Source organism: Oreochromis niloticus, linkage group LG15, assembly GCF_001858045.2.
Source record: "Oreochromis niloticus isolate F11D_XX linkage group LG15, O_niloticus_UMD_NMBU, whole genome shotgun sequence".
NCBI lineage: Eukaryota > Metazoa > Chordata > Actinopteri > Cichliformes > Cichlidae > Oreochromis > Oreochromis niloticus.
In genome coordinates, this window is record NC_031980.2 from 31682154 (window position 1) to 31695133 (window position 12980).

The following is a 12980-nucleotide window of genomic DNA, read 5'->3' on the forward strand; positions in this document are numbered from 1 at the left end:
AGAAGTTCCCTTTAATAAACAGTGGATTGTTGTAAAATTCATAAGCAGACACCTACAAAATGGCTTCAGTTTGTTGATCTCTAAGTAGTGGAGTACTAGATTATTGCTTAAATTTGGTGTGAAGAAATGCTGCCCACTTACTACCGGCTGCTTGTTGTGTGGTTGTTACTCATTTATGTATGTATGTTAGAGCTGGGCGGTATAAGATTTTTTTCATATCACGTTATGTTTTTTTTCATTTCAGGCGATAACAATATATATCACGATATAAGCCAAATAACTATATTTGTAAGATTTAAATGTGCCGTTGCTCACAAGTAAAATGTGAAATAATCAGCAGCTTGTTTTGATTTAAATATTTATTTCCCATAATAAGTTCAACAGGGCAGATGTACTTAAGGAACATGAGACTTCAGTTTCAGATAAATAAAGGCAAATATTGCAAACTACACAAAAGGTAGCCGCTAAAGCGTTTAAGTTTCAAAATAGAACAAACAAAACAGACCACTAAATTGTCAATTCCACTTAGAAACAAAATATTAATTCTAAAAATAAATCTTAGTTTGTTTTACAGGAGAACAGACAAAATTGGCTAACTTTTGTCAATATCAAATAAACTGATAGCTAAAAGGAAATTCTCAATCTCTCCTTGTTGTATAGCTTAGCTTTTCAAACAATTTTAAAATAAAGATGCTAACAGAACATTCTTTAAATCCTAGGTGCACATCCAAGGTGCAACTATATATATACATCTATATAAAACTTTAGTCTGACAAAAGCCTTTGTGGGAACATGCTTTCGGCACAATTTACAGTGCGCGCTACTCTGTTTTTTGTCAGACTTCAAATAGCCGAAATACCTCCACACTACGGAACTTCTCTGGCCCTTCCTTTCGACAATCTCTCCGGCATTGGAACCGTCATCTGTGTTCTCTTCGGTAACCTGGTCACCCAAGCTGTCGGTTGATTTTTCTCTAGCCGGTACACTCATTTCCTCCATTACCCGGCCAGCACGGCAGCTGGCTGATTCCCAAACAAATACACATGTGCGGCTTGGCACTTGTGCTGTACATAACAAGTCACGTGACGTGACGCTGCGGCTGTGATTGGTTCGGCTCTGCAATACTTAATTTGGATTGGCTGTTCTTTTTTTTATTTTATTTTTTTTATTTTTTTTTTTTAAGAGAGGAAGAGAGAGAGATGAGGTCTATCGCAATAGTTTTATTTTTCTATTGAGAAAAAGTTATTTCGCAATACATATCGTTATCGTTCTATCGCCCAGCTCTAATGTATGTATGTATGTATGTGTTTGTATATGTATTCATAGGAACTGAAAAAGGACCCTAAAGAAGGGAGTCAAACAGCAGATGAGCCAAAGGAAGAGCAGCCTCAGAAGAGAGAGAAGGTGGGGAACGTGGCCGGCCTGGTCCAGAGAATAAGCACTCTTGGCATCCCGACCGGTGCCTTCCAGCCACCAGTGCCCGCAGCTTCAAAGAGTAAGGAGCCCGAGTTTGGTGTTTGCATGTTTGGAGGGAATGAGACTTTAAAGTGCTTGGTGTCCAGGATGAGTGCAACGTGGACTTCTGGTAAAACTTGTTCATGTAGCATCTGGCAGTTTAAGAGAAGTTGACGCTTCCTTTCATTATTTCAGCTGGACGTTCCACATCTTCACCGTGTCTCGTTTCGCTCAAAGGTCTTTAACTGAATACAGATCTTTGTCTTCTGCATGTATGTATCTATTCTTCTGAGTGGAGAGCTCAATGTGTCCATGTTACAGGCAGGTAAAGGCAGCTTCAGAGCATTAAGAAGAGACTGCGTCGATGCATCCACCTGTTTAGGTCATTGTTTCAAAAAGGCCCTAAGACACTGATATTGAAAACCTTGAAGTGGTTTAAGTAAAGCTGAAAGGCTTGTGCCAACTGACCCATCAGACTGATTATTCGTTTCAAGGTTTCATTTAGATTTAGATTACCAACATGCTGAAATCAATCTGAGTGGGTCGGTGCTGGTGAGACGTCACAGGTTCGTCTGTGACACGTCTCTTTAGAAAAGGGGGCTTGAATGACCACTTACCGGTATGGCCTTATTGTATTAAATGTGACGTTCATTTTGTAATCATGATCCTATTTATCATAAAAAGCATAGGACAGACCTACCTTCTGATTGAGTTGACTAGCTGAGTGTGCCATGTCCTTTGGCTTCTCAGTGCGATCCTCCCCTTGTCATGCCTGGAGAAAATGTAGAAGGCTCCAGCTTTAAAAACAGAAAAATTGAAACCCAGTGTGTGAGGTCACAGTCGCTACATTGTCTTTGATATACAGTCTTTGGACTGTATAGTTTTGATACTTTTTGTGATGCCAAGAACACAAAACGTTTCGTTTGGAGCTTGACTGATTTCTTTATCCATGGGTGGTTGTTATTGGCCAATATTGGCTGTTTGCTGAGCTGCATTTACAACATATAAATGAAGTCACAAACACAGAAGACAGTTAATCAAGAGCGTAAACAAGTAAATCAAAGCAGAACAAACAAATACAACCGTTATGAGGAAAGTCTCATATAAAATATTGGCCAATGTATTGGACTATTTGAATCAATGATTACTTGGCATCGTAAAAGACGTAAATGTGTAATCATAAACGGTTATTATGACTCTAAAATGTTGCATACTGCCAGTAAGTTGGTTAAACCATTCACTTATTCAATAAAGGCTAATGCTATTAGCAGCACTTTTCTATTAGAAGTGATATTTTCTAGGAAAAAAATAAGAATTTTAAGATTGATTAAAAACATTTCACTGAATGACCTATGTGAATATCCATATACTTTGAATATTCTGCACAGCTCTGCTTGTTCAATAGGGCGGGGCTACTTCATGCTGTATGATCACCTTGTAGAAGAGTTCCTTATGGGCGAGCTTTTCATTGACGGCCATCCCACTGGCTGGGTCCACACCTCTGTTGCTTTCCCACACTGCTTACTTTTACTTTGCAGACACACAGGTTTACAAACAGTGAACGCAGGTCTGCTTTTTTTTTTTTTCTTCTCCTCAGAGCCTAAGAAGAGACAGTGCAAGGTGCTATTTGAGTATCAACCGCAGAACGAAGACGAGCTGGAGCTGAAAGTTGGAGACATCGTAGAGATCACTGAAGAGGTACTGTGAAAAACCAGGCCCTATTGAAAACACTTTCTAGTCTAACTGCTTCCTTGTGTATAGGTGTAGTGTTACATGCATGTTATGGTTTTGCAGTGCAGACAGGTTTTGGCAAGTGAGAGATGTGAGTGGCTGTGCTGTGGGAAAAGTTTTTCACTTTTCCTTTTGGTTTGGACCTTTCTTTTTGCCCTCACCGTATCAGAATGTTCTGACTGAACCTCTCAATCTCTCTACACAATCAGGTCTGATTGCTTTATTTGACATGTGCACAGGTAGAAGAGGGCTGGTGGAGCGGCACCTTGAATGGTAAATCGGGCCTGTTTCCCTCCAACTTTGTCAAAGAACTGGAGCCCATGGGAGACGTCGGAGAGTCCAATGACACCAGCAGAGCTGATGACACTGGTAAAAATAAAAAAAAGGGTGCAGCTGAGTTTAAAAACATTAGGCGTGCTGGTATTTTATGTTTGGTTAGGCAAGTTGGGCAATAGGACATGAAAGAAAGCTGGAAAGGTGGGTTTTTGCAGAGTTGAGCAAAGCTGTGTTGAGTTAGTTTGAGAGTGTTTTGTCTTGAATTTACTAACTTTGTGTAATTTGTCTTTAGTCAGTGTGCTAATCATTTAATAAACCATAAATACCACTTATACAATAGTGTTTATGGTACAAATACCTCAGAGCTCTGGTGGTAAGAGTGTGATATGATTTTAACTACAATAAAATGATCAGAGAAAGTTGGAAGCAACAGGAGATCACTCGATTTTCGCTGTTTTGCACACCGCTACACAGCAAAACACTGCAATTTAGCAACAGTGAGGTGAACCGAAGTGTAATGAATGAAGGGGACGTAAAGGAACAAACCAAACAGCTGGCCATCAGCAAACATTGATCAGACAGAGTGAACACTACTGGTTATTTTCTGAATCTAGAGCATGTTAGTTGAGCTGTGTTGTTTCTGTATTTAAAGGTCATTACTTCATTGTTAGTAGAATTAAGTACAGTTAATGAAGCCGTTCAGCTTAGAATGCAGTCCAGCTGAAACAAGCCTCAACAAGCCAGTAGGCTAAGTTGTTTAGTCTACAGCTGTATGTTTTTAAGCCTTCTGCCTTCTTCTTCTATGACTGAGAGATACAGCAACTCTTTAAAAAAAGTCATTTTAGGATCCACAGATTGTTAGCAGTCAGTAGTAAACAAGTATTTCATATGAGAGCATGTTAGAGGAAAGTTCTATCAGTGTGTGTGTGTGTGTGTGTGTGTGTACTGTAGGACAATGACAGCAGACTCGACACGTTAGTTATGAACTGATAAATGCCAGATATGTTGTGTAGCTAAACCACAGCTAGCTGGGTGACTACCTTTTATGTTGATCGTCACTGTGAAATGTAAATCTTTGCTTTACTGACAGAGCTGCTTAGCTCAACTATCAACACCATTTCATATTGTACAGAATTTAATAACATGGATCACGTTAGCTGCTGCAGTAATTTGGCAAGCTGGTAAACTAGCATTTCCACCGAGATATGACTTTGCTAGTGATAATGTTAGCAATGAAGCCGAACAAATGACTATCCAGCTAACTATGACTGATCTACACTGCATGCAATTGTTAGATTTGTGACCAGAGAACAGAGAAGAGGTCAGGACCAGTTTTAATCTGAACACTTCCTAAATGAATCAGATGGTCAGCTGAGACTGATTTTAATCTTCCCTGGCTTTGGATTAGACCACTGACTGATATTTTTGTTTTTATGGTACCGCTTGTCATAGGTGCTTAATTCACCATGAATGTTGAATGAAAACAGCATTTCCTTGACTTTGTAACTAAGAATTTCACTTCAAAAGTATTATTATTGTGATGGTCAAGCAGAAGCCCTACTATGATTTCAGATGAAATACCCTGTTTAAGAAGTAAATCACAGTTGCAGCAGACTGGCAGCCGAAAACAGACTCTTCTGGTGTCTTATAAACAGGGGTGCACATAAGTGGTCTGCAGGTGCGTATTCGCTGTCAAAATAAAAGACGCGCACCAGATAAGAAGTTGCAACGTGCGTTTGCATACATATAAAAGGCACAGTTTTTGTCCGCTAGATTGGGATTTTCACGGCATATTCTGCACCACATCTCTGTGCGTTCATCATTTGTTTGAAGCCAACTCACCTCGTGCAACCACTTTTCCGAGAATACGCACTTCTTTTGCGGTTTGGACTCCTTTTGCCCTTTCTTTGGAGGTGGAGGAAAACCAAAGTAATTGCTTAAAGGAGCTTGCTTCTTCGACATCTTTAGGAGTTCTAAACAAATGTCTGTCCTCCTCCAGAAAATCTTATGTACGCAAACGCGCGTTGCAACTTCTTATCTGGTGCGCGTCTTTTATTTTGACAGTGAATGCGCACCTGCGGACCACTTATGTGCACCCCTGCTTATAAAGTACTACAGTAATAGTAAAATGAACCCGTTAACTCAAGCTCTGTCTCAATCAGATGGAAATGGAGCAGAAAGCATTGGCACACCCACCTCACCATTGCCCACTCCGGGGAACGGAGGCATTGCCCAGCCCAAGAAGATCAAAGGAGTCGGCTTCGGAGATATTTTCAAAGATGCTTCGTACAAAAAACGGCACTCAGTGCAAACCCCTGACAAAGAGGAGAAGAATGATAATGTAAGTGCGATTTACACCACAGTAATGGCAGAAATCATACAAAGGCTGCTCACCATAAATCAAACTGCCACACATTTCTGCTTTTTCTCCTGCAGTTATAGAAATCGTGAAATCCCCAAATTGATTGGGGATTTCCTTGTATCAAGCATCACAGAATCAGTGTTTAATTAATACCATGCATTACTGAGGGCAGTGTGTCATAATATTATTGTGACATGACAGCATCCAAGTGGTTTAGTTTCGCATCCTTATGTTATTTGATTTCGTTCTGGTAACCATATCGTAACAACATTGAATCCTTATATTACTGTGATAATATCACATCTTGATATTGTGACAGTATTGTACTATAATAGTATCATGTCCTATTATGATAGAATATTGTGACAACATGATACTATCCTAAAAGTATCACATTGTAAAAAATATCGTATCATATCTTGACAACATCAGGCCATGATAGAATTATATTAGGACAGTATTATTACATGATCTTAGTGTGTTGTATGTTACTGTTGGTTGACACCCCATGTGTGATTCAAGTCATATCTGTAATGATTATTTCTATGTTAGCCTGTCAGCTCTTCTGTTCAGTCTAACACTCATGAAGCCTAATATGTTACTGTGGACACTGAAGGACCATACCTACATTAATGTTTATTTTAATGAACACACTCGTTGCTATCATCACAGTAAAGCCAAGCCAGAACTTTCACCTTCACCTGACACTGTTTTAAGCCACAGCTTGTGTTAAGTATAATTTTCTCAAATGTGGAAAGAGTAAATCTCAGCCGGCTCCTGATAAACAAGTTGATGCATAAGCTCAGTGAGTAATTAGTATAGCGTTTATTGTTTTTCTGAAACTGTGCCTCTTCTCTCTCTCTTCTTCACAACAGCTTTCACACTCTTTCTTTATCACTAGCTCAGCTTCCCTCACTCTCCTCCACTCCTTACATACCACATTTCACATGTTCTCCCACAGTCTTCTTCACAGCTTCAGCAGCTTCAGGTATCTTCATGTGACCTTCATCATCCCTCATACACTGCTGTCTGACTTTGACTTATTGCACCTTTTAGGGGACACCCCCCGCCTCCCCCACCCACCCCCACCCACTTAAAAAAAAAACAAAAAAACCCAAACCTTAAAAACTGAATAGGTGGGATTCATACCTATTCCTTTTAGCGCCTCATTGTTGCCGGCTTTCAAACATTTCTCAGGATTCTTTATCTTCATGCTCTGTTTTTCTTGCCTGTGACTGAAGCACTTGTCATCAAATTACATCACAGGGCAGGGAAGAATGGGTTCCAGCTTTCTGTGTTTCACACTTTCTTCTTTCCTGTTACGTCCTATGATCCGTAACTACTAACCTCATAAGTAACAACACAGTCCATCCGATGTCATTTTTTAAAAAAAAAAAAAAAAGGAAAAAAAAAAAGAAGCTGTTTGGATTATTCCACTCATTTCAGTTCAGACACACTGTCCAACAGACAACACGCCTCCAAACACTGTCCACTCATGTCTGATAAATCATTCCCATCTGTATGGTTTGCTTCATTTTAGCCAATCCCATCAATACCCCTTGCTGCAAAGCCCGCTCCTCCCAACACGACAGATTCACAGAAAGTGGATGGAGACAGCAAATCCAAAGGTAACACATTACATACTTCAGGTGCATTAGTGTAGTTTCTGTCACCAGTCTATAGATCTGTATGAGAGTGATGTTCGTCTTTTTGTTTATCTTGTTGTGAGATTTATTGATTTTAAATACTGAAATCCTTGGTTCAAAACTGTCCACAGAGTGGAATTGCAAGCCTTAAAATGTACTGTAAAATCTGAAGTATGATCTACATGCGTCCCTTTACTGCTAAGGAGTATGGGTTATGGAGGAGTATGGAGCAGCACTGACCAATGAGCTGCCACCATGCAAAAAGAGTCACCTGTGCGTGTTTATATTAATGAACCTAAATGAAGCATTAGTGCATTACTGGTGATGTTGTTAAAGCGTTCAGTATATCTGTGAGCTGCTGGTATATTGGTGGATCTGATTGGAACTATTTGTCACATGCAGTAACCCTCTGTAGATTTGTTCGGAAAGTTAACGAGCAGCAAACCTGCAGCAAATCTGGTAGCGCTGAGTTTGTTTCTCGGTGGCAGTGGGTTCTCAACTTTCTACGAAAAGGAATCTAAGTGTGCATGCTCATTAAGCCTAGAGTAAACCTGGCCACGCGCAGTACCTGATAGATGTATTAGTCAGCCCCCCCAGTCACCTGTGCATGTTTATATTTGTTTGGGCCACAGCTGTCCCACATTAATAGTATTGGTAAGAAATCCCTTTTATTCTTCTGTCATGGTCAATCCACCAGTATGCACAGGTGCTTTCATCTGAATATTTTTCTATGCTAAAATATAATAAGTATAATTATTATTCATGAATTTACAGAGTAAATAGTGAAGCACATGATTATTTTTTGATTCAGATGCCAAATTAGTTATTTTCTTGCATTCTTGGACAGAAAGTATAGCCTTAGTGTTTGAATATTCTTTTTGATTAAATGTACTTAAGCTTTAAGTACTAGACACAGAAGGATCAGATCGGTTGTCGGTTCATATACCAATAAGACAATGACCCAAGCATGCTTCAAAGCTGTGCAGAGACCCAGAAGAAGGAATCTGTAGTGCTGGAGCTGATGGGCCAGCCAGGTCAAAGTCCGGACTTGAATCCTATTAAACAGATTTGGGATTTAGTGGATTCAAAGATAATCAGACAGCTAGCCTGTGGGAACTAATAAAAGAAACTGTCAAAGTGCATAAAAACAATGCCAGAATACCAGATGTTATCAAGGCCAGAGGAAGTTGTATGAAAATATTTTTATGGTCACACTGTGTGAAGGAGGACTCTTTATTTGTTTCAATGTGTTAATTGCCCAAAAATGTCAAAATAGTGTTTATAGTTTTAAACACGTTTTTGGCATTTTTCTAAAATATTTGTGTCTAATAAACATGTTAAATGGTAAATAGTCATGTTGTTTTATAGCGCTCAAAGCACTTTCTATAATATTCATAAGCACTTTTTCTACATGTCAGTGCTTTCTGTCCAACGTTCACACATTTACACTTGGTAGTACTCGGCTTTGTCATACACTGCTTTGTAAGTAACAGTTATTGCTAGTAGCTGCTTGGTCGTTCAGCGTTCTAGTCACTTAGCAATCCTACCAGGTATTCCCCCTGTCATTCAAGTACAAGTTACAGAGTTTCATTGAAGTTTTGTGCTCTCTGCTGTTTTTCTTTTTGTTTTGTTTTTTCCTGTTGTGAATGATCCTTTATAGGCTTAAAAGGTGAGCAGGACAGTGACCCTAAATATCTAAGTAAGAGCACTGAATGACATCACCGACAACCTTCACCGGTCAAGGCGATTCAGTTGGAGCCCAAACCCTGTAGAGATCCTCTGGATTGACCTCAGTAGCTGTTTACACTTGATATCCCGAGAATGTGACTGAGCTGAAACAGTTCTCACAAGAATGGGCTAAACTTCCTTTTCGAGGTTTCTGCTTGCCTGATCTGTAGCTGCTGGGAATTTGTTTGTGCTACTGGAAATGTTTGACAGCTCATTAAAGCCGAGCATTCTTTTACAGTCGGCACTGGGAATTTTTAACGGGTGTGTCCAATAAAAGCAGGTATGATTAGAATCCCATTGTTGAAGAAGTAAAGGTAAAAAGAGACTTGCACAAAACCTGAGAGGAAAAAGGTGATGAATCTCAAATTCAGCTGTTTGTCTTGGCCAGGTCACAGTTAGACAGGTGCTGGCTTGAGGTCATGGATAGAAGAGGCGGAAATTAGCTTTTTCTGAATTGTGGCTAGGCTCTGCTTTCCTGACGGGCGGCGATCTTGGTCTTTCAGGAGGGGCTTGGAGTGGAGCTCCTACTCCTCCACGTCAAAAAAGAGTTAGCTGGGATGGGATGGGATGGGATGGACGCCTCCAGGCCGAGGTGTTATCCTACAGGGAGGAGGTCCTAGGACAAACTAGAGAGGTTGTATCTCTCAGCTGGCCTGTTAATGTATGAAAGTTGGAGGAAGCAGGTGGAGAAAGGGAGGTCACTGCTCATCTTGCTGCCCCTGCAGACCTGCCCCAGATATTGTCATAGATCAATTGATGATTGATTGATGAATGATTAAAAGTCGATTGCCTTTTGGGTGAAGGGTTAGCATATTTGTTGGTCTGGATAAGTGTAAATGAGATTATTGAAGGTTTTTATGTGCTCCTTTTTTACCTTTACGTATTCAACATGATGTTTGCTTAGCACCACAATTTGAATAAAATATGAATAAAAAAAATGATAGCAATTGTTTGCTACTAGCTGACGCATGTTGCTTTTGTTTATATGTTTATATTTTTTTGTTTTATATGTAACTCACTTGGAGATGAGTGAGAAATTGATATAGAACACTGGGGAGACTACCCGTGCTTCTCACATCACAGTATCTGGCTGAGCAACATGAAAACATACCCGAGGTTGCTCTTGAAATATAGATACTGTTTAATATTTTTCATCTTTTAGCAAAGAAAGAAATGTGGTGACAAGGTGAATAAAGTAGTGTACTGGTGATTTTTCTTTGTGTCTTCAATCTATAATAGAAGCCAATTTTTTGGTTTCCACAGCTAAAGAGTACTGTAAGGTGGCGTACGCTTACAAAGCCACGAATGAGGACGAGCTCACCCTGAACGAAGGCGATGTTGTCCACGTGCTGAGCAAGGTAAGCTTCCAGGTGACTCATGCTGTAAACTTGTGTAATGAAATACCCAACATGTGAAGCAGAAGAACAGGTAAAGAACAAGGGAACTTGAGCAAAAAGGAAATGTGCAATTCTGTTACATGTCGGTGTGCACCAACTCCTCTCACATGATGAAGGAGTTGAGCAGCTAAACGTGTATCATCTGATATCATAATGTCATAATGTTGCCTAGCAGCCATGTGGCAACAGGCTAAAATAGCTTGTGCTTAGCACACATATAACACTGTATAAAAGCATTATATCACTGTAATTTAGCAATAATAACATTTCATTTCTGCTTGTTGTATGATGATACCGTTATGTTGCCTGGCAAAAAACCAACTGTTCTTTGCTTTTGTTTTCAACACCTCATACAAGTTATCGTTTCACATCAACAATATAAAATCATTATGCTGCCTGAAATCACCCATTTTTACCATTTACGCAACTATAACATGAACATTGTACTGTTTCCATTTTGCAGCCAACAGTACAAACAATACTGTAGCATGGGCATGTACCAAACCAGTTACACTCTTATAACCTAGCTCTCAGAACTGGATGTAATTATTTATGTGTGTTTTTGGGGAGTTCATAGCAGCTCTATAGCTGCATTGCAAGAGAGAAAAGTGGAAGCAACATGTTTCAGATTCAGTGCACAGACTGGGTGCTGCTGTTAGCTGGATAGTACAGATGCTCTGAGATCTCCAATAGATTTTTCACAATCATGCTTATTTAAAGGAAATGGATGTAGCAATTCATTTCATTTTATGAAGACAAGATGATCTAGATTTTAAAAAAAAAGAAAAAAAAAAAAAGAAGAAGAAACAAAACAAAAAAACCCAGCTCAAACTAAGATAAGATAAGATAGATAAGATAAGATAACTCTTTGTCATTGCACAGTCATACATAGTACAATAGTACAATGAAATTGGAAAACTGTCCTACGTCGGCACTACATGTAACACGACACGATACGACACATCACAACGCAACACAAACAACACAACACAGTATAATAACTTAGTAATAACTCAGGTGATGTTTGGATTTAAAATGACAATAAGAGACTTTGTTAAGCGAGATCTATCTACATTAAATAAAACACATAATGCTGTTCATGAGTACCCCGTTAGGTCTTTTACCACTCCACTCCTGATTGGCCAGTGTCTCAGTTTCTGTTAAACAAACTGAACATTAGCGTTTAGTATTTTGTGTTCCCAGACTCTTTTTTTCCAGGGTCCTTTTGGATAAATAAATTAATAAAAATAAATAAATAAATTGAATCCTTTTGCTTGTCTTTAGTTTTATGTGCATAAATTACGAAAAAGAGCTCAAACACACAAAGTAGAGGCTGTGCCTGGGCATAAGTCAGATTCTATAAGATGATGTCAGTATCTTATCAGCAGCAAGCAGTACTTTGAGTGTTGGCAGTGAGAGAAGAAATGAATAGGTTTTATGTTGTGATCATAAGAAGGAACACAGTGAAATGTGGGATGTAAAAAAAGGAAATCCGTAGTTGAGGCTTTGTTGTGGCTTTAGACAGTTACTGTGTTCCTGTCCAGAGGTAAGGTACCTTATTATTTTAGCCCTTCCAGACAGACAGCAGAGGTCCAATACTCACTCTGCTCACTGCACATCGTTTACAGTATGTGAGAGTTTGTTTAGCCACCAGGTGGCCTAACTCAACTCTGCACCTCCTTTTACATGTATCACACCATTATGAGTGTCCCTGAAAATTCCTGAAGTTGGACATGTAGTTATTTTTTCACAGCCTCTTCAGTCACCTGAGGTAACTGTTCTAACTGAGCAGAGTGATCCACACTCCACATGCTAATTAGCAGCAGGAGAGCAGTGACACCTAACCACAACTTCTCCACCTTCACTGCCTTTTGTAATTCTTGGGAAGCTGCCGCCATCTAGTGGTGAAACAAGAAAAGTACATTCAAATGAAAACAAGTGTTGACATATTTGTAGAGGGAGTTTAAGGTTTTTTTTTTTTTTTTTTTTTTTTTTTTTTTAAAGCTGCTCTTTTTGTTTTTCCCTGTCCTGTTTTACATATTTTCTTTGACTCCTTGATTGCCAAGACTTCTGATAGCGTAGGGTCAGGGTTCAGGCTATGTAGTTTTCAAAGTAATAAAAAACTTTTTTTTTCTTTTTCAAAAAGGAAATTGCATTAGTTTTAAATAAAAACAACAGACTTATTGGACATACGTGTGATGTCATGCCAGCCTCCACTCATCATTTTCTGTTGCCTCTGTCACAGGACACAGGAGAACCGGGCTGGTGGCGAGGCGAAGTCGGAGGCAAAGAAGGCGTCTTCCCTGACAACTTCGTCGTCATGATTTCTGAAACAGAGAAAGAGGTGGGATTGGAAAAAGAACAGAATTAACTCATTATGGCCTA

The 12980-nt window shown here is 39.4% G+C and overlaps 1 protein-coding gene across 2 annotated transcripts in view; it reads left to right on the forward strand.

Moving 5' to 3' along the window:
• The window catches only part of cd2ap (CD2-associated protein), an 82967-nt gene that overhangs the window by 33551 nt on the left and 36436 nt on the right, over window positions 1-12980 (forward strand). For both annotated transcript variants that reach the window (XM_005465337.4, XM_005465338.4), the window contains exons 3-9: window positions 1327-1495; window positions 3053-3153; window positions 3426-3555; window positions 5625-5803; window positions 7365-7452; window positions 10462-10556; window positions 12841-12939. In XM_005465337.4, the coding sequence (XP_005465394.1) occupies window positions 1327-1495; window positions 3053-3153; window positions 3426-3555; window positions 5625-5803; window positions 7365-7452; window positions 10462-10556; window positions 12841-12939 (861 nt within the window). The remainder of the gene's footprint in view (window positions 1-1326; window positions 1496-3052; window positions 3154-3425; window positions 3556-5624; window positions 5804-7364; window positions 7453-10461; window positions 10557-12840; window positions 12940-12980) is intronic.